This window comes from Strix uralensis, chromosome 25 (genome assembly GCF_047716275.1).
Source record: "Strix uralensis isolate ZFMK-TIS-50842 chromosome 25, bStrUra1, whole genome shotgun sequence".
Lineage (NCBI taxonomy): Eukaryota > Metazoa > Chordata > Aves > Strigiformes > Strigidae > Strix > Strix uralensis.
Genome location: NC_133996.1, coordinates 5,324,618 through 5,351,644, shown reverse-complemented (window position 1 = coordinate 5,351,644; position 27,027 = coordinate 5,324,618). Strand labels below are relative to the sequence as shown.

At 44.3% G+C, this 27,027-nt stretch overlaps 2 protein-coding genes across 3 annotated transcripts; both read right to left on the bottom strand.

Moving 5' to 3' along the window:
• Positions 1 to 966: 966 nt before the first annotated feature.
• IL22RA1 (interleukin 22 receptor subunit alpha 1) lies at positions 967 to 8,772 on the bottom strand. Its single transcript, XM_074894475.1, has 7 exons — positions 8,730 to 8,772; positions 6,390 to 6,522; positions 5,481 to 5,662; positions 4,059 to 4,243; positions 3,475 to 3,610; positions 3,105 to 3,226; positions 967 to 2,490 (listed from the first exon to the last, which is right to left on the bottom strand). The coding sequence occupies exons 1-7, from the start codon at positions 8,770 to 8,772 to the stop codon at positions 1,462 to 1,464; spliced, it is 1,830 nt and encodes a 609-aa protein (XP_074750576.1). The 3' UTR covers positions 967 to 1,461.
• Positions 8,773 to 12,208: 3,436 nt separating this feature from the next.
• IFNLR1 (interferon lambda receptor 1) lies at positions 12,209 to 17,658 on the bottom strand. 2 transcript variants are annotated; one of them, XM_074894495.1, is made up of 7 exons: positions 17,279 to 17,658; positions 16,472 to 16,595; positions 16,039 to 16,220; positions 15,487 to 15,629; positions 14,790 to 14,946; positions 14,144 to 14,271; positions 12,209 to 13,939 (listed from the first exon to the last, which is right to left on the bottom strand). In XM_074894495.1, the coding sequence occupies exons 1-7, from the start codon at positions 17,334 to 17,336 to the stop codon at positions 13,007 to 13,009; spliced, it is 1,725 nt and encodes a 574-aa protein (XP_074750596.1). In that variant the 5' UTR covers positions 17,337 to 17,658; the 3' UTR covers positions 12,209 to 13,006. The 2 variants fall into 2 exon arrangements, with proteins under 2 accessions (XP_074750596.1, XP_074750597.1); XM_074894496.1 differs by having other exon boundaries at positions 16,481 to 16,595.
• Between the last annotated feature and the right edge of the window lie 9,369 nt (positions 17,659 to 27,027).

The window sequence follows — 27,027 nt, the reverse complement described above, 5'->3', positions numbered from 1 at the left end:
TCCTGGGTTGAATCATCAAGCCCCTTTACTTCAATAAGGCTACAGTTTATTTGCAAAATCACACCAAAGCAAGTGGAATTTAACCTTTAGCCTCAGCTTCCCTGGACTGAGAAAACACCTAAATTAATTTATGGTGAGAACCACTGAGTTTTGCTTCTGGTCAGCCTTTCTCTGGCAGTGCTCTTCAAGTGAGTACTTCCCCATACCATTCAAAGTCTTGCTTATTCCTATAAATAGTTTCAGTTCTCCTCTAAAACTGATGTCATCCGACACACTTTTTCACCACACCAGTGGAAATCAACACACTGAACTACACTTTCCTCTTAATGAAAGATAATTGCCTTCTCTGTCCCTCAAATAAATACAGTTTAGTTTGCTTTTAGTAAAGGTGCAGTGCTAAAGGAATCTGGCTCTCAGTTTATGCTGGTCTTGGTTCATTCCAGCCCTGGAGGTGCCTGTGCTGGTAACAGGAGCAGAGGAGGGCTCTGCAGTCGTAGACTATCATGCAAATGGAGCATGTTCCTCATTGACAATGTCAGCAAAGAGTGGGAGGAAGCAGCTCAAGACCTCCCTAGTCTCCTTCGTAAAGTTTACTGAGTGCATGAATTGAGATTAGTGTAAATTGAGATTGAGGGTTGAACTGAGATTAGTGTAAATCCTCACATACGTGGAATGTGATCCTAGCTGGATTTCAAGGGAAGAAGAGAATGTGCGACTATTTCAGAGAAAGAAACAAGCAGCAGCTGAGAAGTATGTCAGAAGTGGGCCAAGACTGCATTAATCTGTTGCAGAGATGAAAAGGGATTTATCTTTCTACAAGCATTAAGGAGCACAGCAGGATAAGGGACATGTAGTTTCACAGAATTGCTGCATCAGGAGCTATCACCACAGTTTCAATGACTGTTTTAAAGGCAAAGTCCATTTCATGGAAGTAGCCTACTTCTGCACGAATCATAGATCCAAGGGTCGAACACCAATATATATTTAATTCTTTTACTGTAGCACAATACATTTAATTCTTTTAGGTTTGCATGCATCTGCACCTGAATTTCTTCAAAGGGTGGACATATTGTGGACCTGGATCTTTGGTGTTGGTAAAGAGCAAATACAGTTTCTGTAGTGAATTTTGCTAAATTTTCAGTAAACTGAATCTGGAATTTGCACTTGAATCTTAACTCACCTTTTAAAGTAGTCCAATTCATAATAAATATGAAGAATATGCGAGAAATAAAGGCCCATTATTTAAGTGCAAAGATACAGTATTGCAGTGTACCAAGAAGTAATTATATCAGTAAAGGTCCCTATCTCCACAATAGAACAATAGTGGAAATGCTCTGACAACTCTGTGCCATGTTAGTACATCCAAGGTTAGCTATGTTTATTTACATTGCACTGTTTGCAGGGTAGGCTACTATTTCATGCAAGCAAACATAATCTGGATTTCGATATCATTAAGTCTTCCTAATAAAATTCTGTGTTTTCATCCTGATGCCACAGTACTTTTAAATCCAAATCTTTGAACAGCATAGTGAGAGGAGTGCCATTGTCCGGGTCTGAGATTGTGTCTTGGGACACACTGTTATTCAGTTTTGTGCAGCCTAGCTCCTTTGTTGCTGTTAACATTTCTGTTTCTTGAGTCTCTGGGAGCTGCAGTTTATTTATAGAATGTGAGAATGAATCTGGCAACATCCACCGCTCTGTGGTGTTCTCTCCAGGGAAGTTGTTACCAGTACCAACTGAGAAAAGGAGGGTTGCTGGTAGAGATGACAGCGATTCATCCTCTGGAACAGAGTCTGTGTCAACTTTCACTGAAGACAATAACAGTGGGAGTTCTGCTGTCTGTCGCCTATAGCATCCTCCTTGTTCCAGCAAAGACAGTGACAGCTGGGACACATGCACTTTACTTTCCATCCCATCAGTCTGCAGCAGCAGTTGCTGTGTTTGCCCAGGGCTCCACTGTAAGAGACCTGACTCTCTTGTGTCACTGCTGTCCCACAATGCCAAGTTCGGCCTCTGTTCTTTGTAATTCCAATGGCTGCAGCTCTTGCCCAGCATCTGGGTTATGAGCTTTCCACCAACAAAACTATCTGGAGAAACTTCCTTTAGCATTTGGTTTGGCTGCAAATTCTTCTTGTCAACATGGTCTGTGCCTTCGACACACACCCCATAGGTTAGGGGCAGAACGTTGCTGGCCGCGGCAGTAGGAACGCTTCGCTCAGCTGCGTGAGGAGCATAACCAGCAGGAGCTGTGGTGGCCAAGCAGGGTGGCTGAGCGGGCAGCTGGAATGTCAGGACATCCATCTGTTGCTGATAGGCAGCTTCTGGTGGACGGAAAGACCATGGTGGTTCCAGTGCTCTGTCCAAATATTGGCTGATCTGTGGTAACTGCACTTCAGGGATGAGAAGTGAAGGTTTGGATAAATTAATGGGCTTTATAATATGCTCCACTGTCAGTGTAAGAGGCTGGAACGATGAAATCCCTCTGAAGTCCTGTTGAAGTAGATAGACAAACATAAGTTATTAACAAGAAGCTGTGACTTTGAAGGTTTGCTTTAGATTCTTTAAAATTTTCTTTGGAGACATATTAATAAAAGCCAGTAACAACCACCAGGGATATCCTCTGTTGACAAAAGAACTCTGTTTTTTTTCTGGGGAATGACCCTTCAGAGGAACAGACATCTCTCATCATGCATCAGGGCAACTGTACAATCCTAAAATATGCAGAAGAAAAAATCCTGCTTTAATTTTTGCAAAATTTGGCCTAAACACTGGAGCATGGAAATAGATTGCCCTTAAGCTCATTTAGCATGCAGAACTCATGCTTGGTACAGGAGATGAAGGATAGGTAAGAAGGCCCAGGGTTTCAAGAGGAACTAGTGATTTAGGATCCTCAGGTTTTAGCTGCCTCATCCGATACCTCCTTTAAAGGGCCAGTTTGGGGGAAGTTCTGAGCACCCGTCTTTAAACTACCAGTAGTCTGCAGTGATTGCCTAAACAGTGCTCTTGTCTGCTCACTCATCCTCCTCAATTAGTGATGTTATTTAAGTGCAGCACATAGTCCCCAGCATTTTAAAGATTTGCTGCAATGGCTTAAGAAGACTTACCAAAGACATAGGCTGTGCACTGTGTTGCTTGACGTATTTGTAGATCACGTAACTAATTGCAGCAAACACCAGTCCAGCACAGAATGCGAGTGCCACGAAACAGTAGAGGAGCCACGTGTTGTCTGGTTGGTGGGGAGGAGAACAAGTGGAAAATGTAGTTTCAGAGAGTTGGATTAGAAAAACTGCATGAGATTAGCTAAATGATGTGATAGGTCTAGTCTCATAGGACTAGACTTTTAAATTAGGAAAGTCAGTGTTGCTTCAATATCTTCAGCAAGTCTATGTTCTTTTATACCAGCTGAAAATCGGTCTCTTTTGTGTATCCAATACCCCACCTGGACTTTTAAATTAGCAGAGTTAACAGCCTCACCTGCTAGTGTTTTCACCCAAAATACTTGAGATTTGCTGCTTCTCTGGAGGAGATATATATATATTGTTCCATTATATTCAGTGTCTGGGTCCAAGTTGGAAACTTCAAATTCTTTGTTGTGCTCATTCTTTGTCCACTATTTAAAATAAAGGCAAATTCTGTGTTTTAGAAAGATTAAAGGCACACATTTTCTTCAAATGAGATCACAAAATTCAGCAGAAAATTGTATTTACTAATAAGGTGTTATAGGACTATAATAATTCTAAATATATAATTTGCTTTCTACTGTTACTGTATTTAATTTTTGCATTTCAGTTCCTTAAGACTTGAACTAATTAAGTCGTTCTTTTTTTAGTCACCAACAGTTTTACTTTTTGCTACTTATACAGTACCCTTGGAAACTCGTTTCTTTTCCAGAATTTTAGAGGAATGCTTAAAGTTCCTCTTGTCTACTGAGAGTCAAAGACTGAGACTTTCCCTTGTACATCAGGAATCTCATCCATCATGTATAGCCTCTGAGGTCCTTCTCCATCTTATGCAAAATGTGATTGACAAAAGTCAGTGGCCAGAGGTTGTGTTTTTACCTTTTGGTGTGTCCTTTGGTTGAATATTGTTAAGTGATAATCAACAGCACCAAATTTGCTATAAATGTCCTCTATGGTTAGCTGGTGGTCATCCTCACCTCTCAGCGGAGTATAGGGAGGGCGTATAAGAAACTTTATGGACCGTACATAAGGAATATACTCCACTTCTGGTGCTCCAATAATAGCTAGAAAAGATAGAACAGGCAGTGTCAGCTGTTAAGATTAAAGCATTACATCATCTTATACACATCTTATACACACACTCCAGACTCACTGTAAATTATTACTTCTGTTTATATACAAAAAGGTATATGAGCTGTATTTCACTGAGATTTAGGAAAAATCAGGCAGCTGGAAATACTGTCTTCCCTCGGGGCTCTGCCACCTTTAGCCAGTGTTTGTCCCTAGAAATTCTTGCCCCAAGCATTTCCTTCGGGCCATGTTCTCACTGCTTCCATGTTGCTTCCCGGTCCTGCACAGGGACATCCTCCTTCATGCGGGTGTGATGAGTGTGGAATCCCACCACAGGGCACTCAGTTAACTGCTACCTAAATTGCTATTCCCATCCTACATCAGATTTTGGCTTTCCAGTAGTACAGCTCTTTTGTATCTACACTTATCTTCGGTGAAAGGCATATGCTACACCCAACATTTAATCAGAGGTTTAACCCAATCTGTAACAGCATATTTAAAAGCAGCATTCAATATTCCTCCAAGGCCATGTAGCTTGAAAACATCAAACTGAAAAGAATGGCTCTGGGGGATAAGATCACCTCACTGTGGGTGCTAATGCTGCATTGAAAAGTGAACGGTTAAGGATCAAAGCAAGCTATGGCTCTTTCACACTTTATTTTGTGCAAAGACCTGAAGGCTCTTCACAATCATTGACTGCTAATGCCACCTCAAATGATTCTTGACAAATACTCAGTGGGGAATATTTTAGTCACAGAGCCAATAGGGCTCCCACAGGCTATGTTGTATGTCTGTGGTGGAGCTCACTTAGGGGTTGGGAACATTAAGTATCCATTGGTCTGGCTGCTTATCCTGATTTTCAGGAGTTCACATTTCACAGCTTCTCTGACTGTATTACTGGCTGTCCTCAGGCTGCCCATCATGTCTCTTACTAGTTTCCTTCTGCCTCTCCTCAGCCTTAATAGCAGTTCTTCCTTCAAGGACGTCTGGCTTTTCCTTTTCTCCTCTAATCCCACTTTGGTGCCATACCTCAGGGAAGGCCCTGCCTAGTTGCTCATTTTCCTCCTTGCCCAATAAGAAGCCTTCTTCAGGCCTATCAAGCACTCCCTTCCTATCAAGCACAGAGTCTTGCAGTACTGAAATTAGAGAAAATGCTGTCGTAAACATCGGCGAGACTTGAAATGGATCCCTAGCAACCAGGATTTAATAAATTTCAGCAGCGGTACATACTCTCTTTTCTGGGTTCAAATCTTTCTGAGCGCACCCAGTTGGAGGAGCAGTAGTCCTGGCCAGTGGCCCTCACCCTGGCGTAGTAATGCTCCATGAAGTTTTCTGTTTCACGAGTGAGATTGCAGAAAAGTTGTGTGATACTCTGGCACTCAAGCTTGTTAAGCCAGGACTTTTCTCCATACCTTAGGACAAAAAAGCACTTTTAGTCTGTTTGGTAGAACAGTTGCAATACAACCCTTCTCCAGAATGATCCAAACACGCTGTTTTGCCAACTCTCACTAGTTTTTAAATTCATTACTGCAATTAGGAAGTAGCGGGGAATGGAATGGCAGAGAAACTTCCTCTGGACTACAGCCCTTAATCTGTTCCCGTTGATGGCTTCTGCGTGGGTATCACCCTGAGGAAATTTCAGGGCACACAGAGCAGTGTCCTGTGAGTTGGTGATTGCGGGGTTCTCTGCCCAGCCGTGACACCGCATGATTGCATGCAAGTTCGCTGCCGTTTGCAGACTTACCCAAAGGCAACAAAGCTATTGTGTGGCACTGGTCTGGTTTCTTTTAGCTCTAGTGACTGAACCAGAGGAAGACAATTGCTTTTACCTGTATTTACAGGTGAAGAAATTACAGAATAGAGAGAAGGAAGTTGCTGAAGACAGAGAGTAGCTAAATAAAAGTAGCTCAGAGTAAAGCTGGCAACCCAAGATGTAAAAGTATTTGCTTAACTGAGCACCATCTACCAGTTTAAATAATGCTGTCCTTTACTGAGTTCTTGTTTAAGCAAAACCATTTCCGTAACAGTAAAGCAAGCAGCAGAAACAGCAAAATCTACTTTTCTTTCTTGGCTCTTCTCTCTCTGAGGACACTGGCCCTAAGAACAACAGAACTCCACAAAGAAGCAAACTTTACATACTGTTTATATTGGACATCAAATACAGTGCCAGGGGGAATATCTGCTTCAGTTTCCCATGTCAGGATGTTCTCAAAGTTTGTAGAAGAAAATGTTGCACGTTTCAGACATGATGACTTCTGTGTAGTCACAATGCCTAGGGGAGCAAAGAAACTAGTATTAAAATGCATATTGTGGCATCTCAGCCTTCAGATGAATGTGGGTCCAATGCTGCTCAGACTTTTAGTGAACAGGAATACCAGACTTGCCACTTCCAATTTGCTAGAGATGGGCTGCAAAGCAGATGCTTGAACAGAACAGGAATTCAAACATCGCCATACACGCCTTGCAGATTGTTGACTCATCACGAAGAAAAGTAAGTCAGGAGTTTTTACAGACAGGCCTCAAAAACTCAAGAGTCAGAAGAGAATCTTTGAGTTCCTTATCAGGTTTCTTTTAAAGCAGTTAAATGGCTGGAAAACTATGAACAATAACCTGTTTTCAAGGCTAGATTCATGTCTATGAACATGTCTGCTTTCTGCCCATACTCAGGAAGTAATATGCTGAGATCAGTTTCACAGCATTGAAGATGTGAGTGCAATTAACCTCTCGTGCTCCATGTTTTATTGGATGGAGACTGCCTGTACAGAACAACACGCCAAGACCTGATGCCTGGACTCTGATCTGGGTGTGCCAGGGTGAAGGCAAACAACTCAGCTCCCTGCTTTCTGAGTCCTGTGCCTCTTCCCCACGGAGGATGGGTTTGGGCTTTGGTAAGCAGAGATATCACTTGCCCCTCACAAACATGTCCCTGGTCTGAGCTGCCTCTGTAGAGCAGGATACCACCACGATCCACCTGCAGCAAACTGGCTCTGAGCAGGCACTGTGGAAGAGTGTCCTAGAGACTTTTGGCACTCTCCTGTCATGAGAACACACAGAGCAAAATTTTCTCAAGGCTGATTCACAAGACCTTCTGACTTGTAGAGTAACCTTCAGAATTCATAAGCTCTGTAAATTTGAATTATAGACACATCCTCAAAGATAGACAATTTATACATTACTCAACTCTTGATTTGCAGTATTGATAAACACCTCGGGCATGCGTGGGCTTCAGCCTGCACTTGCTGAAAATGAACAGTCCCATTAGGGTGCTGGTAAATGGACACCCAGAATCAGTGAGTCCCCCCATGAAAAAATGGTGTGATAAGCAAGTAAAAGTAGCACCATTTTACAGATGGGAAAACTGAGGACCAGAATGGGGGTGACTTGGACAAGATCACATTGAGCAGCTGTGGTAGAGCAGGGACTAAACCGCACCAGTTCCTGGATCCTCACTCCAAGCTTTCCCTCCACCTGACTCCATGGAGGAGAGCTGAGTGTCAGCAGTTTAAACTAGCCTGCTGTACAGGAGGAGAATTAGGCAGAAAGACACAGATCATTTTCAGTCTTGTGTACGGCATTTGGACAGGGAAGGAACACAGAAATGGATTGCAGTTTAGGCAAAATTTTGTCCTGACCTCATCTGCAGTTCAACAATTGCCTCTGCTCATGCAAGGCTCAGCACAATTTTCCTGGCGAGACAGAAATGCAGCAGTTGGTATAAAGTGAGTGGGTTTCCCTGTCTGAGCACCATGAAAAATGAGTCACCAATACCCTGATCATATCTGAAGTAGGAAATCTCCGTCTTCCCACATTTATCCATACTAAAACACGGTTATGCAAAGCAGCGTAACACAAGCACAGTCAAGTGTGGGCAGGGAAAATCCAGGATATTTCACAGTGTGAAAGTCCCTCTTTTAGAAGTTTCTGAAGGCGCCTTCCCTCCAGTATGAGATCACAGACACAAGAGTGGATGAATGGTAAGTTTGCTTGCTGAAAAGCTGGCATTTGAAAACATAACAAGTTTGTCCTTAATTCACCCAGGAGTGAGTTTGCCACATCTGGAGTAGGATTAAATGACTTTTAGGGATAGGTTATTTGATTGTACCTCTTTTACAATCAGGGCTGTTCTTGTATACATTTGCGTCTCCGCTTAAGACACAGGGGACTGATCCAAAGCCCTCTGAAGTCAGTGAATATCCTGTACTCCTGTAGGATTTGGGTTGTAACACATCAGTGGCAAACACCTTGAAGCGAAAGAATCTTTTCTTCTCCTTACTAATCCTTAAATCACTGAGCACACCAACCGTACTTTGAAAATATTAAAAGGAGAGAGCAACACAGAAGAGGGCTTTTGAACAACCTCAGACAACAGCTCATTCTCTAGGTCTTATTTCAGTAAACATGATTGAAGTACCTCCCATACTACAGGATCGAACAGAAACAACCATGATCAGTGAGAGGGAAAGAGAAGTCAGGACTTACCGACCACTGAAAATACAGCCAAGACGATCAGAAATTGCTTCATGAATAACTATGCAAGCAGGGCTGGGAGGGCAGGCAGTTGATCCTCTGTGCAGGTGAATCACCTTTTACAAGAGCTAAATTCTTGTTTGTGAGGCCAGGTTGGATTTGTTTCTCAGTAACAGGCTGCAGAGCTACTGTCCCGCCTGCATTTGGATCTGAGATCACCAGCTAAAGATCGGTGCGCATGTGTAAGAGAGAACGCAAGAGTGACAACAGGAGCACCTCTCCCCTTCTGAGTATGCACACCTAACTGTACAAAGGTGCACAAGCCAGCGGCTTAGAAAATCCTCAGCTTTTGAAAGAGAGCCAAATACCATTTTGCTGATAAAGAGCTTCCTGCCTGAAAGTTCTCACTGAGGTTTCTCAGTTTTGGGGCTTGCTTTTCTGGTCAGGTAACTTTTCCTTCTTAAAACTCCAGAAATTAAAACTTAGTGCTGTGCCCCTAGTTGGTTTTATAAGTGCTGCAAGCAAGACACCTATTTCCTTAAAAAATACCTTTGAATATTTTCTTAAAATGAAACTCAGCCAGATCACTAGTTTTTAAGCTCTTCTATTGTTCATATTGGCCTTGGATGGGAACATGAGCTCCTCAAGTCTGCCATGACTCTGCACTACCAGGTGGCACCTGCTGTCCCATCGCTTTTCTCAGAGGCCGCCGTAGACCTACAGTTTGGTTTTGTGGCTGCTTACAGTATAAGGCTCTGTTCTATCATGAATGCCATATGGTAAGAACTGGGAGTTTGTATGAAATCTAACCAAGAGAGAGATATAGTTCCTTTTCCATAGCATTAGTTTTCTAGAGTGTTAAGTTACATTTTCAGGCTTTTCTCAGAAGAGGGAGAGACATTTCCTTCTTTGGTCAGAAGTGAAAGCTAACCTGTCTCCAGGAGATGCGGATTTAGAACCACCAGATGTGTATAACAACTGAAGAACTGGTACAGCTGCATGCTGCTTATTTTACCCAAGATGTCCTAAGCAGAGAAGCTTCACATATACAGCCTCTATTTGAGGCTTAGGAAACTCCCTTAGCCACTGCTTTTGAATTTTTATAGTATAGCTATTCCCTTGACACAAACTGGATAACCTCCCTGGCTTATTTCTCTGGTTTACTTTATCCCGTGGTCATAACTGTTCACAAAATGGGGAAGTCCTGTCCTCAGTCCTCAGTTCTGCCTAAGACCAACAGGACCATTGCTTAAAGCTGAGGTTTCACCAAAGCAAAACCAACTGGACTGTCTTTCTAAGCACTGAGAACTGTTCAAATTGTGATTGCCTCAGCCCTAGAAAAGCTTTAACCACATAGGACAACTGCATTAGACAAATACCTTATGAGCAGTGCTCTTATATTGTCTAAAGTCTATGTAAAGCTCCTAAATGCTAGACTTTTTTCTTCTTATTACAAGTGAGTCCCATAAGCAACATCACATCTGGAGACAATCAAAATACATTCCATGTGTGCTTCTGAAACTGAAAGCACACTTTCACTGTTCTATCCTTGTGGAAACATGTGATAGAAATTAGTACCCTTTCTGCTCACCTCTTCATCTCATGGATTTTATGTTCCTGAAGTTGTTTCTGTTCCCTGCCCTGCTTTAACGGGGCTGTATGCTTCAAACCATGCCACTGATGCATAGCTGTCAGTTTGCCTTTCTCATCTCACTTGGACAAATGCAGAAGCCTCACATGTTTATTAAACAAGACACACCCAGTATGGCCTACATCTAATTAAGTACAACTCTTTGTTAGGGTGTTTCCTGAATAGCTTGCTAAAGTGTTTCCATTTTTTTCCTCCCTCACATCACTGCCTCGTGCTTCTGCTGTGTGATGAGAGATGAGGGAAATTGTTGTACACCTGAGACTTTAATTTTGAGAATATAACTTAAAACTTTATTTCTGCCCGTATTTCTAGAGAGATGTTACCTTTTGAATAGCTCTGAATCTTTAGGTACCTGAAGATCTCCAAAAGTCTGGTTCCATGTTTAAAATGAAACACTTGGCTTTCAGCTTCCAAACTGTAGAGCCTGAGCCTATGTCAGAAGGTAGTTCCTAAGGATGAAAACAGACTGAGAGGTTTGTAATACAGATTTTCCATGGAACTCTGCTTATAACTTGGCCCAGCTCTGGAAAGAGGAGAAAAATCTTGCGTGCCAGACATTGTGAAGGTACTAGATTAAGGCCAAACAGACCATCTCATCTGAGCTGCTGCAGGGCTCAGGCTGCAGAACCCACTCTGTGAGGCTAGTGACTCACAGCCCCACCCTGTGAACCCTCGTGACTGCTGATCCAGGGATATAGGAGATTTGATTCCAGCTCTTGCACTTACCCAGTAGATGAGCAATGTCCAGGTTTTTTGGTTGATTGGGTCATACATCTTCCATGAGAGGGGAGAGCTGCTGTTCTCATTACACAGCTACAGCTGTTAACTACGGTGTAAGATAGGGACTGATTGCTGTGGAAGAGGGAGCAGTGTGACTCTTTTGGAGTGGAAAGCAGGTCTCAAGCCCCAGTGAAAGAAAACATGGAGGAGTGGGATGCTGGCTCCACCAGTAGAGCTCACCTGGCCTGCAGCCTTTCCCCCAGCTTCCACTTGGACAAGATGAAGAACTGATCCCAGGCCCTGTTTGCAGAGCTGTGACATGTCAAAATAATTCTGTAGAGGTTTCACAACTTCAGAGCTTCCTGTAACTCAAAGCCCAGGGGTTTTTCCTTGATTGCACAAGAAAATGGGTGGTGATTATATTTGGATGATCTATATCTTTCTAAATGAACCAGAGGGATTACAGTGCAGAATGCACCTAAGGACACTTTGTGGAGGACAGGTAAGAAAAAAATCATCTAGCTGAACCTTTTCTCCCACCTCTCCTTTTTACTTTAATTCAGGACCTTAATTAGTACATCTTGCTTTCCTCTTTCAAAGCAGTTCCCAACCCCTCCTATCACCCCCTACCTCTTTCTAATCTCGTTCTTCTGATTCTCTGAAGATGTCAGCTTTAATACCCTCATTGACAACCTTCCCTCATCTGAAACAACTCTCTGAATGCAGAGAATGGGTGTTGTGTGTCTCCCTCTTTCTTTTAACGCTTTGCTTTTCTGCATGTCCTCTTACTGGAATAAAATGGGAGAGTATGTTTCTGTGAGATGTGAAGAGCGCAAATTAAAAATATACTGAAAAGCTCAGTATTGCCCAGTCAAGGGAGGCCTTGTCTCTCCTCTGCCTTTTGCTGGTGGACTTCTGGTTTGATTCTTTGCTCAGAGAGATGGTCACAGTCCTGGGCTTTCGGTGACCCAGAGTGACCTGGCTGGGAAGTCTCATAGGATTCCACTCAAACCAAAGCATTAGGAAGCCCATGATGGGGTCCTGTTGTAAAATGAAATGTTTTTCAGGATGAGCTGCAGTCACCCTCTGTAGTTCTAGAAAACATAAAAACACTCACACATGGAGTTATATATCAAAATATTATTGCCTCTGCATAAAGCAGCTCTCAGACATTCTGCACAGCAGGAGAAATTTCAGCTTCAGTAAGTACAGTTGTATAAAAAAAGTAAACAAACATGCTGCACCTTCATCACTTTGACTTCAGTTCACCCTGTGAAACACAGGTGATCTCTGTAGATTGAGCTGGAGATCTCTTCATCCCACAAAAAGCAAAGCTTGTTAAATGTCTCTGTAAGGTCCTTCCAGTCAAGCAGGGGTGCAGTTTTGCAGTTACAGAAAAGCAAATGTAATGTTAGCAGTTCATCCCGGCTCAAAATCAACATGCAGGCACCACAACTGCGTTTTCAGAACCCGGCTGATGGTTTCACACAGGTCTGGGTTGTGTTTTTGCTGTCTCAGAGGTGGTTTTGCCTTTCATAACTCACGTGTAAAAGCTACCTTGCTCTGAAGTCTCACGTGAACACCAGGCACTGCGTGTTTGCTGTGCCATACCTGTGTGAGGAGTCACTGCAAGCCTCACCCCTGGCCAGGTTCGAATAGCGTGCCTCATACCAGAGCCTTAACACCTTATCAGGCTGCACTTGTACAGAGGGATGGTGAATGTACATTGGTTACTTAGCAGTAAAAATACACCTTTTGTATCCCTAAAGCCATATGCCTTGATAGGCCAGACATCAGTAGAAAAAACTGTCTAAGTGAATAAATACAAAAAGCACCACGTTCTTGCTTAGGTATCCTTGCCTGGATATCTTGAGCTCTCTAGCATTTTTCAGGCACACCACAGAACTGGTAGGGTACTCTAGCTCCTTCCCATGTAATGTGTGTGCTCGTAGCCTTTGAATTTAAACTTCTGATCGTATTTTTCCTCCGTATTTGAAATTTCAAACGCGTCACTTAGCACCATGGATGCGGGAGGTGTCCCTTCTGTGAAATTACCGCTGTCACAGTCACTTGCAATACCTTCATCTTCTGCCACCTGTAATGTCTGAAAGGAAATGAGCAGCTCGGTGCTGGGATCCTCACTGAGCTGGGATCCCTCACCAGTCTGGACATGTGGATCAACTACTGGTTTCTGGTAATACTTGATGAAATGATGAGCCTTCCTATGCAGGTAGTGCTCATTGGCTGGAAGTTTGGCACAGATCCCCTCCATCAGTGGTTGAAGAGGGGTCATTTCCAGGCATTCATCCCTGTCTGTATCATGCTGGCCATGCTCCCCGGGACCTGGCAATCTCACATCAGGGAGGGATATTCTTCCCAAAGAGGAACATCGAGAAAGGGATGCCTTCTCGTTTCCGTGGGATCCTGAGGTGTCCACCTCATTCTTTGTCATTGGAAAGAAAGAGAAACCCAAAGTACTTAGGTCAAGCACAGATTCACTATCCACAGAGAGACCTCCAGATCCAGAGTCCAAACTAGTTTCTTCCTGAGCTGTTCTGGATGGCTGACAGTTGAGATGTTTCCTTGGAAACTTAAGCATTTCAGTGTATGGGATGAAAGTACTACTGTCATCTTCTTCCTCTGATGATGATGATGATGATGATAATGATGATGATGATAATAATGATGAGGGGAAAGAAGCCATCCATGGTAGGTTGTTTCCTGCTAAGGCTTTGTTTGTCTTCCTTTGTGATACTGGCTTCTCTGTGCAGATAAGATAGTCCCTGAAAAATTCCTTTTCACTGAGCTCACAGTGAAAGGCTGGTCCAGCAGCCTTTAAATGAGATAAATCCTTTGAGGGAAAAGAAACAAGACATGCAGATCAGTGAGTTAGTGATGGTTTTTAAAGAAAAGTTTGGATATAGGAAAACTTACTTATAATGGGACTTATGAATGCAAAACTGAGAAGCACAGAACTCCCCCACTCCTCCCCAGTAACCCTCTGAAAATCAGCAAGACTTTGAGTCAGGAGGGGACCCCAACATTTGGGCCATACCAGAGCATGAGGCATCTTCTTTCGCTTAGCATCTTGTTTCAGCAAACAGATGATGAAAGCACTTGTCAGAAGGATGGGGAGGACAAACACAGGGATCGTAGCAGAAGATGGGAGCTTCCATTCCACTGCTGAAAAAGACAAAAATAATCTTCTGCTGGTGGTGTATTTTATAGTAGTAATGGGCTCTTATACTCAGCTTTTCTTTCAGAAATCTCAGAAAATGTCAGGCTTAAGATCTATATTTTTACAAATGCAGAGCAAGGACAACAGGCTTGCCTAAGATCAGACTCTAAGCCAGAGTCACAGCCACAAATGAATGTTCATACCAGCCAGTGCCTTACTTGGAGCAAGTAAACAATGAGGCTTTATTCACATATTTTCCAGGATAAATTTGAATATTCCCAAAATGTCATTGTAAGCATAACTTGAGTATAATATTTCAGGATTTTCAGAAAATATTTCAGGGTTGGATTTTTTAAATGAAAATGTTTCTACAGGAAGCAGGAACTTTTCATAAGAAAATCCAACCAGTCCCTTTAACAGGAAGCCCATTTTTTTTGTTGAAAAGGTAATTTTGGTGGAAATCTTTGACTTGCCCTCATCGTGTTTGATGTCTCACTACATCCTTTTCCCACCAGGGCCATACCTTTGTGGTTTAATAGCACACACATGGGTTGGGAGAATTTGCTGTACTTGAAGCCAGTGTTTTGGAAGGAAGATCTGGCACTTAAGCAGTAATTGCCTCTGAGTGCAGTGGTATCGATAGTCACTGTAGTCTTCCTAAGGATATGTTCGTATTGCTTCTGTTTAGGAACAAAAAGAACAGAGGGTTGGAAAGATGATTCCTTCATTATTTGGGTTTCATTATTTTCTCTACCTTTTTAGCCCATGATTTTCTTCATTATGTTGTGTGTCTCCAGTGGCTGGAAGGTGCATGGAGAGGCACTTCATCTCTTGCTTGCTCTTTGTAGCAAGCATCTCTCCTAGGGCTTATGGATACTAGGGTGGGATTTCCAGCTGGTGCTGTGCTTTGTTCTGCCACAGCACGCTATTAGCAGTACCTGAACTAGTTGTTTAAAACCTCAGATATTGCCCCATTATACTGACTATAGTGTAGCCTCCCCATCACATCTTCCTGATAAAAACAGGGGACTACCAATAAAATAAGGATGCACACACACACATCTATGTTTTCTCTCTGACTTTAGTTTAACTCTGGTTTGGCCATTTCATTTTCTCCAGGCTCTGGATCCAGTCCCTCCCTGCCCAGAAATCTGAAGCTATTTCAATTCAAGCTGGGCATCGTTCCTCCATTTCACCTAAGAAGTGCCACTTTTACTGACCTTGTCTTCAGATCCAGCTTCCCAAAGGTTCAAGTCATACATCCAAAAGAAACTCTCCACACAGGTGGCCAAAGGGAAGGAAGCATTCACATGGATTAAGTTCTCCTTGACATCCACATTTAGCAGTGGGGGAGCCAGTTCCACTGTAATTGAGTGACCAGACATAAGAATAGTGCTTGTTTGTATCTTAGCTTCACAGAAGTAATGCTTTTCTGTGACTGACCTACACTTCTGTTATCTTGTGATACACATGAAGGAAGGAAGAAGACAAAGGAATTCCTCTTTTTTATCTAACATACCCCTGCTGGAGTGGAAAGCTTGAAGCCAGTTTGTTCACCAAGAAGATTGATGAACAAATTTTGACAGTTGCTACAAAACTTATTTTCAAATGATCATAGCTCCTTGTTGTTTGTGCTCACTCAAATCTCTTGTCATTCATAAAGCTACTCGTTACTGTTTCTCTTTCTGTGGTCTGTGGTCTATGCATTTGCTCATGCCAACACTGTTGTTGGGATGTCCTTTCATCCAGGCTGTAATCTAACAGACACTCACCATCCAAATGATATTCCTTGGATTGTGATTCTACCCATGGTGACTGGAATTGTCCAGAAACAGCTTTTACTCGAGCCCGGACTTTAACAAATAAGTTTGGAAGCACACAAGTCAGGTTGCAAGAGGTTCTGTGAATATTTTTGCAGTGAGGAACCTTTATCCATTTGTCCATGTGTTCCTCGCTGAAAGAAGAAACAAGCACACCATAATATTAAACATGCTGCTTTGTTATAATTTATAGATCAAGAGAAGGAAGTGTTTTGGAGGATGGGTACCGAATCTTGCTCAGAATTTGGAGCACTTTCCAGACAGATAAAGATTGGTTGTGGTGAAAGGATGCAGCCAGGTCACTGATCATAATGACATTGTTTAATGTACACACACAGATGTTTGCCTTGTGCCATACTTTCAGACATCCTTTGCAAGCGCTTACCTTTCATACCTCACAGTGTATGTCACATCTGGTGGAGAGCCTTCTCCTGGAGTCCATGTCAAAATCATGTCAAAATCCTTTGACAGTAGCGTAACATTTTGAGGAGGGGGAGGTCGAACTTGACCTGATTGAAAGGGAAAATTACATGAATTATTTCAAATATCTTTGGGGGTAGGAAATATCACCTGGTTCTGACCAAGGTGGTTTCAAAATTTGGGGCAGAGCAACTCAGTTCATTTAAGACTGGAAATTGGCTATGGAAGTAGGTATGTCTGGTGGCTGTGCTTTCCTCATCTCTTATAAAACATCTCCATCTCAACAGCTTTTAGAATTAGGACCTACATTTGTGTGAACCATCCTATTCTATAATTTTGAGTGGCTTCCCCCGTGGTCTCACTGGACTTCCCTATGACTTGGTTTACAACCCCACAAACTCCAACCTGACTCCTTTGCACTCCCACCTCCTAGCCCAGGACCAGGCAGACACAGCTGGCTCACACTGCTCATTCAGTCCCCATTCTTCAAAGGCAGATCCTACCACAAATGCAGCGAGATGCAGCATGCAGGCTTGCCACTTGTACTTTCCTGACACCTATTGTTTCTGGTAGATAAATGTATACATTGCTAGCCTTCAACAGGACACGTTCTATAGACAGATTTTAAATTGCCAATTTCTTTACAACGGAGTATTTAACCTTGTGTGAATCATTCCCACTTAAACTGCTTAAAATTTACTGGAATATGGCTTCCCTCCTACAAGCAAAGCCACAGAGCATAGCGAAATGAAAAGTAACAAAAATACTTTACCTCTAGTCTGCCGCAGGAAGCACAGTGCCATCAGGACTCTGACTCTCCAGGCAGACATGCCAAAGTAGAATTTTTTCACTTGTAAAATATTTCTTTTCTTGCTACCTTTTCATCATGTTGGTCTCCTGTATTAAGTTGTATGAATTACGAAAGAGCGTGCACAGGCGCGCACAGCCTCACTTCCTGGTACGGCCCCAATATAGCAGCACTGCATCTCGAACGGGGCAGGAGCAGACGTGGGAGTGCTTTTGGTGAAAGAAAAATGTTGTAAAGATTGCAGTACTGCGCCCTCCAGTGTAACGTAACTGATCTCTGTCACAGGCTGTGTGCACAAGGAACAGGGTAAAACAGTGCCAGCCTTATCTTGTGAGGCACCTCATTAAAAAATTGACCTTTGGAATTTACCTATGTGAAATATTAATAGAAATCAAATAAGGTTTTACTGCGTGAGAAGCTAACAATAATAAAAAACAGTAATCAGTCAGTAGTATGTGATACTATGATAGTCTTGTGTTTACAAGAGATTAAGGATTTTCCCTTAATTTATGTTACCAGGTTAAGAATGTTTTTCAGAAGTTAGGGAATTACTCCACTTTACAGTTGGGGGAAGCAAAGTGCAGAAACAGGACAGGGATCTGTTCCATACACAGTGTGGGTGAATGAAAGGACATGGATCCTTCCGGTAAATCCTGTGGTTTTGTGGAATGCCAGTGCTGCGATTTCCTTATACCTTAGTTATCACCAATTATTTCTCATCAACCCCAAAGTAGCAGTCAAGATCAGGACCAGTTGCCAGGACTGTGCCAACACACGGATGGTTCTTTGCCCCTGCACTGCCTCATCGATGAATACATTGGCTATTGGCCTTGGCATTTGCAGCTGTGAAACTCTCGAGGGGTTTGTGTTTTCAGCACACGGTACCTTTAAACTCCAGAGCAAAAAAAAACCAGTTCCTAAGTTGCTGCTGTATGTTACAGCCTCACACATCTTCCTAAAGCAGAGACAGCAGTTTTGTTCTGTGTGTATCAGAAACACAGCAGAAAACATCCTGGTTCAGCCATGAGCTACGGTACCAAGTACAATGTGCCCAGGTGTATGTGCTTGGAATAGCTGTGCCATGGCGACCTGGGCAGAGAGAGAGAAGGGGCAAAAATAGCTGGGTCAGTCGTGCTGTTTGGTTGGCACATCTACTCTCCTGCTCTTCCCATCACAATCACCTCCAGGCCTGTGCCATGAGGAGAGGAAATGGGTCACTGAAGTTACCACATAGAAGATAACACTGGCATAGAGAAAAGAGGCTTTTCTGGGTCTTCCCCAGATGGAAAACTCACCAAAGCCCAGCAGACAGCCCGTCGCTCTACCTGTGAGTGTCAGGTGCTGGCTACTAAGTGGGAGAAGAGCCGATGGAGCTGGGTTTGTATTGACAAAAGCTTGTATGTTTACCATGAAGGTATCAAATATCTCATTTTCCTGAACATGGTATGATTCAAGCAGTGGGAGCAGATGCAGTTACAAGTTTCTTCAGTCACAACTTTCTCCAAAAATCTCCATTTCTTCTTACCATGGGTTTCTGTTACTAGTACTTTTCTTGTTCCTTGGCTGTTTTGCTACCTCTCTTTAATTTCTTTGAAGTTTGTCTTTCTCATGCAAAAAGAATATAATCCTTTATAAGGAAAAAACCAAAACTAAGAGTCTGGAAGATGGTAGGTCTATTCCCCTTTAGCATCCAAACTGCAGAGCTAGTACCAACACATGACTCTTACGCCTCCTGTAGTACCCTGAACAAAATAGGAAGCAATTCTAGGGCCAGTCTCATTCAGGTCTTGCTAAGAGCCCTCAGGCAGCTTCTCTTAAAGATGACGTGTGATTTTTAGTAAGCGTTTGCAAGAGGTGAATCTTATCATCATCATCATCGTTTCCTGTGAAACATCTGCCCTGAAATCTGGGCTCCACCGGACTCTGTGGCAAAACTGCCCCTGATTTTAGCATGACTGAGAACCTGTCCCAGAAAAAACAAGTGTCCTGTTGTCAGCAATCCGGGGGGGGGGGGGGGGGGGGGGCAAGGCCTGTGCCACGAGGTGTCGCTGCCTATCAAACAAAATACATTTGTTCCTCCAAGCAACAGGCTCTCATCTAGACCTACTGAAAAACTTGGCAAGCTTCCCCAGAACTCCTTCCACCTCTGCACTGCCTAGCAGCCTCCTGCGCAGTGGCCTCCATGAGTATTTCCAACAGCATCCTCTAATGGCGGGCACTGTGTTTGCATCGGACACACCGAAGTTTCGCTCTCCTCTCCGACCAGTCTTTGTCTCTTGGGTGCCAAGGCAGGCAGCAGATCAGGTGCCGGCAGGAGCGAGACTTGTTCCCCGTGTGTGAAGGGTGGGAAGCACCTGGGAGCCTGCCGTGGGGTCTTCTGGCATGTGATGACTTTACGAGGGCCGACAGGGATGCCTGTGGCTGCAGAGGACTGGGCTTGATAACGCTCTCCATCGCTGGGCAATTCATGCCGCTGTGCCTATGTTCTCCCACTGTTTTACTCATATGGAGCATAAATGCTTTGGGATGGGGTTGTCGTTCCTTAGTACAATGCCTCATCTGTAGGTGGGTCTTTGCATGCTGCTGTAATACCGAGGATACTTGGGGGACTCTCGATTTGCCACTTCTTACCTCTTTGCATGCAACAAATGATTCAGACCACGAGGGCAAACCCTGCAACCTTTCCTGAGTCAGACTGACTGATACCTTCCTTTCTTGAGGAGGGGCTCTGCAGGAAATACAGTCTTGATCTTGTGAGGAAGGCACAGTTTGGGCTGTGGTTTGATTTTATGAAACCTTTGGAGGCAATAGGCAGCATAAAGTACTGTCATCCCAGCTCCTTCCTTTTGCTCTTACCCCACCCACGTAGTTGTTCTGGCAGAAGTGTGCGCGCTGCGTTCTCTGAGCTTGGGAGGATGACTGATCCCGCTGAGAAAAAACCCACATATTAAAAAATTTAACAGGGCATTTCTGGTACGAATGGCACCATGGGAAACCAAACCACTGATCCATAAGTGCAGCATGCTTCACATTTTCAATGTGCTCTTACATTTCCATAACTACCATATTGCGTGAAGGGATGGCTGAATGTTTTAAGTATTTCTTAAAACATGAAATAACCTTCTGAAATAGCCTCCCCATGGAGTCTTCTGCAGTTGATTTTTGTTTCTTTCTGAAATGTTAAGAGCTTTTTTTTCCTGAATGAAACAAGAAGATGTGTTTGGAGAAGGTTTCTACTGAAACAATGGACAGTTTCAACTCAACATTTTTGGGAGAAAATTTTCAATTTCTGCAGGACAAAAATCATTCTGCTCTAGCAGCTCTCATAGTCCTGTGCTAGGTGAGACTGCTCAGCCTAAGAGCACGCTGAAGGTGAAGAGAGGAGGTGGCAGTTGTCACAAACATTCTAGACACTGAAAGTGTCAGGGAATGAGAGTGACGTTTCCCAGTAGTTCTCGCTGGATGATTTGAGAAATTTCTTAAAGGAACGTGATCCAGATAAAAATTATTTTAAAAGGAGTTTTTGCCTAAGATCTTTGTAAATGAGTGACTAAGACCTTTAGTCATCAGACTCAGCTCTTTAAATGATCTTTTCCTTTCCTGCTATTTAATTAACTTCTCAGCTTTGCTAAGGGCGTGATGCTGCAGACAGTTCTGGCAGCACCTGCTATCTGTCCTGCTCCTGCAGCTGAGCTTGCCGCCCCTGCGCTTGGTGCTGTACATGTGCTCATGGTTTATGAGGCAGCCCACACCCCGCGTAGCATTTCTCGATGTTTCTCCAGAATGTAGCCATATATCCCTCTCAACATGGATGTGTACACAGGTATTCTGCAGATAGGGACTGAGACAGAGAAAAAATAAGTGACTTCCCCGTAGCAGTTCAGAGGCATGAGCCCAAGGCTTGGCAGTTGGAAAGTAATGTCTTTGACTTAGGAAGCTACCTGCAGAGCTTCCTAGAGGAGGTGCAGTCTTCACCAGTGTGAGATTGCTTTTCTTGGCTTAATGTCTTTATTTCTGGAGGTGGTGGAGCTGATGTAACTGTGGTGGCAAAAGTGTGCAGTACGGGCCTGTCTTCAGAGCTGGGCAAAGTAAAACCCGAGGGCAGAAGAGGAATTTTGCCTTCAACATTTTTCACCACCTCTTTGGAAAAGTGACTGAGCATGGCAGTGTCTCAAGAGAAAATACTCATTAGCCCCAAACTAAACAAAAAACAATGTCTGAAATTGAAAGTGAGACTTCACCCAGTTCCAAAGTTTTCACTGGAAACCACTTGTCATTTTTGTGGAGAACATACTGTTCTTCAAGGAAACCTATGCTTAGGGGAGGGGCAGAAAATTTATGAACAACTCAAAAGTCACCAATTTTGGAAGCTTCCTCCCATGTCCCAAGTTTCTCACACCAAGAGGACAAGTTTGGACCTGAGGTGCAGGGATTGCTCTACCTCAGACAGTGTTCACCTCTTGGGCAGTTCTTCTGCCCAACTCTCCCTTCTTTCTCCCTGGCTTATGTAGGTCTGTAGGATGAGTTGTGCGGCAAAAGCATTCGTACCATCCAGGAACACGGAGTGTGGAAACAGCCACCGCCCCTGTGAGCGGCTGCAGCTGTGGCTTTGGCAGCAGGGTGCAAGGCACATACTCTGAGAGGAGATATATCAAAGTGACAGCCTGAGACTGTAAACACCAAGGAGCTTTAGCAGTGAGCCCCTGAATCTGGCTTTAGTGAACTAGTTTGGTGAACTTGAACCTTCTTGCCTATCCCTGGAATATCTTTTTGTTGAAGATTAGCTCTGTTAGCTCTGACCTGGAACTGGGGACACTTGATCTTCTGCAGCTTGGGAGGGGAAATATTTTCCTCTTTGTGCTTAGAAACTAGCCTGACATACAGGATGCTGAGGGTTTGGATTTGATGGAAATTATTTTGAAAAGTTTAGGAAAGCAAATATGGGGAAATGATGGGATGAACAAAGAACAAAATGCTATTGGGAATTAAGAGGTTAAAAAATCTGCAGAGCTGGGTGATGCCAGATGGTAAAATAGAATGCAGCAGTGTCCCCTTGACCCAGACAGGCATCTGGGCAACCTGTCACCAGGAGGAAGAGAAGAGAATGGGCTTGATTTGTTTTTAAAACTGACTCTGAAAAGACGTAAAATGAAAAGCAAAAGCAAAAACAAAACCATATAATGTTCCCCATACAAGTGCTATGAATCATTCCATGTCCTTTATTTTAGTTCTGGGGCAGGGTTTTTAAAGGAACTCAGGGCTTTGCCTGTACACAGCAACTGTATCTGACACAGTTCCTGATACAGAGAGTACAGTAATTCTGTAAAGACACCTGGACCCTGTAGGTCAACCTTTGTGTTAAGGATTGTACCTGTGTCATAGCTTCATTAGACCATCGTACTCTGACAGGTATTAAGGGTGTTTAGACAAGGCCTTAGGAGCTGCCTAAGGAGAGCGTAGCGTTTCACAGCTGTTTCAGACCTGCACAAGCAGCATGTAGTCACAGGTCAAAGGACTCTTCTCCTCCCTTGTAAGCCTCATTACCGTTAATATTGCAGTCAGGCAGGCTGGATGCCACTGCGATGCTGGTGGAGGAGGGCTGCCCAGCTGCGGGGTTGTGCCGGCAGAATATGGGAGCTTGGGCTGGATGGACCAGTGCTAGTGTGGGGAAAAAGGGGGACTTCACAGGCATCTCCATCCCTTCCAGGTTTAGGTCCTCCTCTGTTTCAGGGAGAGCTGGTAAGATGCATGCCTGGATCCAGAGGGAACAACCTTCCCTCATCTCCCCCCCGGATCAGTGATTCAGCCCATCCTTCCTGCGCCGTCCTTTGCTGCTTTATCATTTAGCAAGTGCAAATCTGCAGAATTTTTTTTTTCCCTTGGCAAAGAGAAGCCCCTACTAAAGCAAGGCACAAACCCTGCACTTGTGGAGTGAAATCAGTCCCTGCAACAGGTTTCATTTCCCTCGCAGCAAATGAATGAGAAGAATCTTTTGCGGCCATGTTTACGGGATGCCGAGAGGGCCTTGTCCCATTTTGTACCAGTGGTTACTCATGCTGCAGCTCCGAGCTGACTTCATTTTTACCTTCCTTGTGACCTGCTTTTTGTGTGCAACTCTGTGGTGTGCACACACAGTGCTGCTTTACTGAAATCCTCCTGTAGCAACCCTCCCTGGGCAGCTGGCTGCGTAACATTAAAGGCAGCAACTTGCCTCTTGAGCAAAGGCAGCACTTCTGTGTCAGCTGGCAGACCTGATTCCCCAGATCCCACATGGACCAGTACGGGAAGGGGGCAAAGTATTGCCCCTGATTTTACTTGGTTGCATTGGGCCTCCCAGCAAGCAGAATCCTTTTCTACCACAAATAGATTAAATTATTTATTAAAAAATAAATTAAATTATTTATTAAAAAATAAATACAGCAGTTAAACAGATCTCAGTTAAAGTCCAAACTACATCGAAGTAGACATAGTTTGGATCCCAGCCTGAGATCAGACAGACCTCTCCCTTCCCTCCATGCCTCCCTAAGCAGTGGGGCAGACGTGTGGGATGGTGCTGATTAGCCAGGGGACTCAAGCCGATGGCCCGTTTTATGCTGCTTCTCTCGCTTTTCCTGAAACCTGTCCCTTCCCCTTTACAGTGCCTTTTTATTCATACTGAAAGCAGTTAGGGAGCTTGCCTGGACATGCAGTAACGGCGAAACTCCAGTGCACACAGAGTAAAACATGTGCTAGCCCACAAGGTGCAGATATAACAACACGGGAACGTCCTGGGGGCACCGTGCCTCCCGAAACCCCTAGCTCTCACCGATCAGCGTGGGAAAAGCGGTGGGGACCCTGCATGTTCCAACAGAGAGAGAGAGACTTAATTCTAGCAACCTGTCTGTTATACTCACTGAGCCAAACTGTGCTTTTGGGGGTCATCCCACAGGCTTTAGAGCTTACCCCTCTTCGAGAGCATTTCCTTACTGTGATATGACGTCACCCTGCCTGATGTGAGGGGTTTCTCTCTTGTTTTAGGACTGCGGGATGCTGGTATGCTGGCCCTGGGTGAGAACCTCTCCCCTGCATGGCAGGGGAATGAAGGGATCTCTGCATACCCCTTTCAAGCAGGAAATAAATTTTATCTTGCGTGTATTTCACCCAATGGTAGAGTGAGTGCACATGCTGAGAAGGAGGAGTATGACACGGGGAAGCCATGTATGTTCTGTATCTTTAATTTGAACATCATCAGAAGAAGGTGAGTTATCTGCTGATGTGGATATGCAGGAAGTCCAGGCAGCACGGCACAGCGATTTCCACGCACCTTGGCGAAGGCTGTGAGATGCTATTCCCCCGCAACCACTGGTGGCAGCAGCTTCCTGGTGGGGCGGGTAGTCTTTGTTTGAATGTTTGCAATGTTTTGCATTGCAATATTTGGATGCCAAAGCTATACAGTGCCGTAAAAGTTAATTAGCCAGATAACTAATTAAAGACTTCTCCCTTTTATTGTTGCCAACTTGCAATTCAGAAAGGGGCTTGTGTCAAATCCAGCCACACAGCCCAGTGAAAAAAGTGATAAACCAGTCAAGATGCAGTTAACCATTTGGGGGACTGGTGGGGGAAATCCCATCACTGTCTGGGGGGAGGACACGTCCCAATCACATGCAGCACCAGCACAACAGACCTGGCTTTGAATGCCTCTCCCAGAGGGGCTCGTGCTGTGGAGGGGGGGGTTACCACCTGGAACTGAGCGTGGAGGACAGGATTTACAGGTGCCAACAGATGTTATGGTGTTGGGAGAGTTCCCATGAGGGTGACATGTCCTTGGGGACCTGGTTTGATGTCCCTGGTAAAGGTCCAAGATGTGGATTTACGGGGCTCTGAGCTAAGAGAGGCTGCACAGGAGGCTGTAAGGACACGAGCTTGTGACACTTGCTGGTGGGTGGTTGGTGGTGGCTACGCAGCTCTCCTGCTCTCAGAGAGAGTCCCCATCTGTTGAGGGTTCTCACTGGAATGGAGGAAGAGCTCACTGGACAACCAGACCTTGATAATCTCCAAGGCTGTCACTTTTCCATGGGTCACTTCATAGGAGATTCATAACATTTTTTTAAAAAAAATTGTCAACAACAACACATTTTCATTCATATGTGCCAACTTTGCCAGTGGTGTAAGAGCACATCCAGTCACTTCAGCAGTGTCCTGACCCGACAATTGCTGGGGTCATTTTGGCCCTAGGGAATATGCAATTAGAGGGTGGAGGGTAGAAGAGCTAAGATGAGGTTCAGACTCTTCTGATCTGGCCACCAGCCAGGAGACGTGCTGTAACTAAGTGGCACCGGGCCCAGAATTTCCAGGAGGGCTGAGCTCCCATCCGAGATGAGGAGAGGGGCCCAGATTTCCACCAGCACTTTGCACGTGCTGGGTGCGCACAGGGTCTGGGCTCTTGTGAAATCCCAACCCAGCTGAGGGTGGCTGAGTGTTTGAAATTCCACCCAGCTGCCCGGCCCTCCCTCCCCACTGAAAAAGAGGTGAATTGAGCAATTTCAGCAAGTGTTCCTAGTCTGTGGGGCTCACGTACTCTGCAGGTCAGACACAGAGAGGATGATGCTGGTTTCACCCAGCAACCTGCTGCCTTGCAGAGAGGGGAGTGTTTTAAGGCTTGTAGTTTTGATGACATGACTGCTGAGATCAGTCCACTGGCACACGTTTACACCAGATGAGGATCTGGCCAGAGTCCCAATACTGGGAGAATATGCTTCCCACCCCCGCTACTATCAGGCCCAGCCCTCAGATGACAAGAATTTAATTTAAAGGCTCAATCTCTTGTCTGAACAGCTCCCTCCCTCCCCCACTCTGATGAGAGGAAAATCTTCGGAGAGGCATCCAGGCGAGTGGGAAAGCTTTGGAGAGAGCTGTCTCTTGCCCTTTAGCCATCCAGAGAGGAAGAGCTCATCTGAATGAAATGAGGATCAATCAGAGAGAGGCATGGGAAAAGTTGGGAAAAGGAGCCTCCAGTGATGTATATTCATGGGGGGGAAAACCTCCCCCAGACATGCAGAAGCTTTGATGAAAACCCTCCCAGCTGTGCTGTGCCTTTGAAGTGACACAGCAGAAGTGTATTCACGATTACCCAAGAGATAGAAGCAGATGAGTTCTCAATCAGCTGAATCCTTATATTTAGGATAGACTTTAAAGCTTACTTTTTATAACTCCTTCCAAAATTAATGAGAATCATCTGCACAGCACCCCATCCATCGTTCCTCTCCCCTGCTTCCTCCCCCACCCCACCCCAGATAACCTACAAAGCTGGAATCACATTCCCAGAGGGCAGGGGATGAGGTGGCCTCAGTGTTTCATGCTGCAGAGGGTAACTGGGAAGAGTCCTGAACCATTATCAGGAAATAAAAGGCTGATGGAAATGAGTTACTTTTTTTACCAAAAAGGAGGTTTCTGAGATCTCCCCACATAGCCTGTGTTGAAGTGTCATAGCATTTTATCAGCAGTGTGTCTCCTACTCCAGCATTTGTCTCTATCTGCTGCCCTAATCTGAGTCTTTAAAAGCTGAGTCTAAAATCTGTGCTCTGGTTCTTGAACCAAGCAGTGTTAGAGTTGTTTTCAACTGCGAGGGACTTGTGCAGGGGGTGGGAGGGATGAATCCCCACCATAGCATGTCCAGCGTGGCATTCTGGATCACCAGCATTGACTGGTAGCACCTGCTATCCAAGGAGTTGAAC

What these genes read in the sequence shown, in the direction of transcription:
- IFNLR1 (XM_074894495.1), bottom strand. Translation starts at nt 17,336, where the DNA reads ATGTCTGCCTGGAGAGTCAGAGTCCTGATGGCACTGTGCTTCCTGCGG. An exon ending in TACACTGTGAGGTATGAAAG is followed by an intron (nt 16,221 to 16,471) that starts GTAAGCGCTTGC and finishes TTCTTCTTTCAG; the next exon opens with CGAGGAACACATGGACAAAT. An exon ending in TGTGCTATTAAACCACAAAG is followed by an intron (nt 14,272 to 14,789) that starts GTATGGCCCTGG and finishes TGTCTTTTTCAG; the next exon opens with CAGTGGAATGGAAGCTCCCA.
- IL22RA1 (XM_074894475.1), bottom strand. Translation starts at nt 8,772, where the DNA reads ATGAAGCAATTTCTGATCGTCTTGGCTGTATTTTCAGTGGTCG. An exon ending in ACCAAAGGACACACCAAAAG is followed by an intron (nt 3,611 to 4,058) that starts GTAAAAACACAA and finishes TATTTTAAATAG; the next exon opens with TGGACAAAGAATGAGCACAA. An exon ending in TTGGGTGAAAACACTAGCAG is followed by an intron (nt 3,227 to 3,474) that starts GTGAGGCTGTTA and finishes CCCACCAACCAG; the next exon opens with ACAACACGTGGCTCCTCTAC.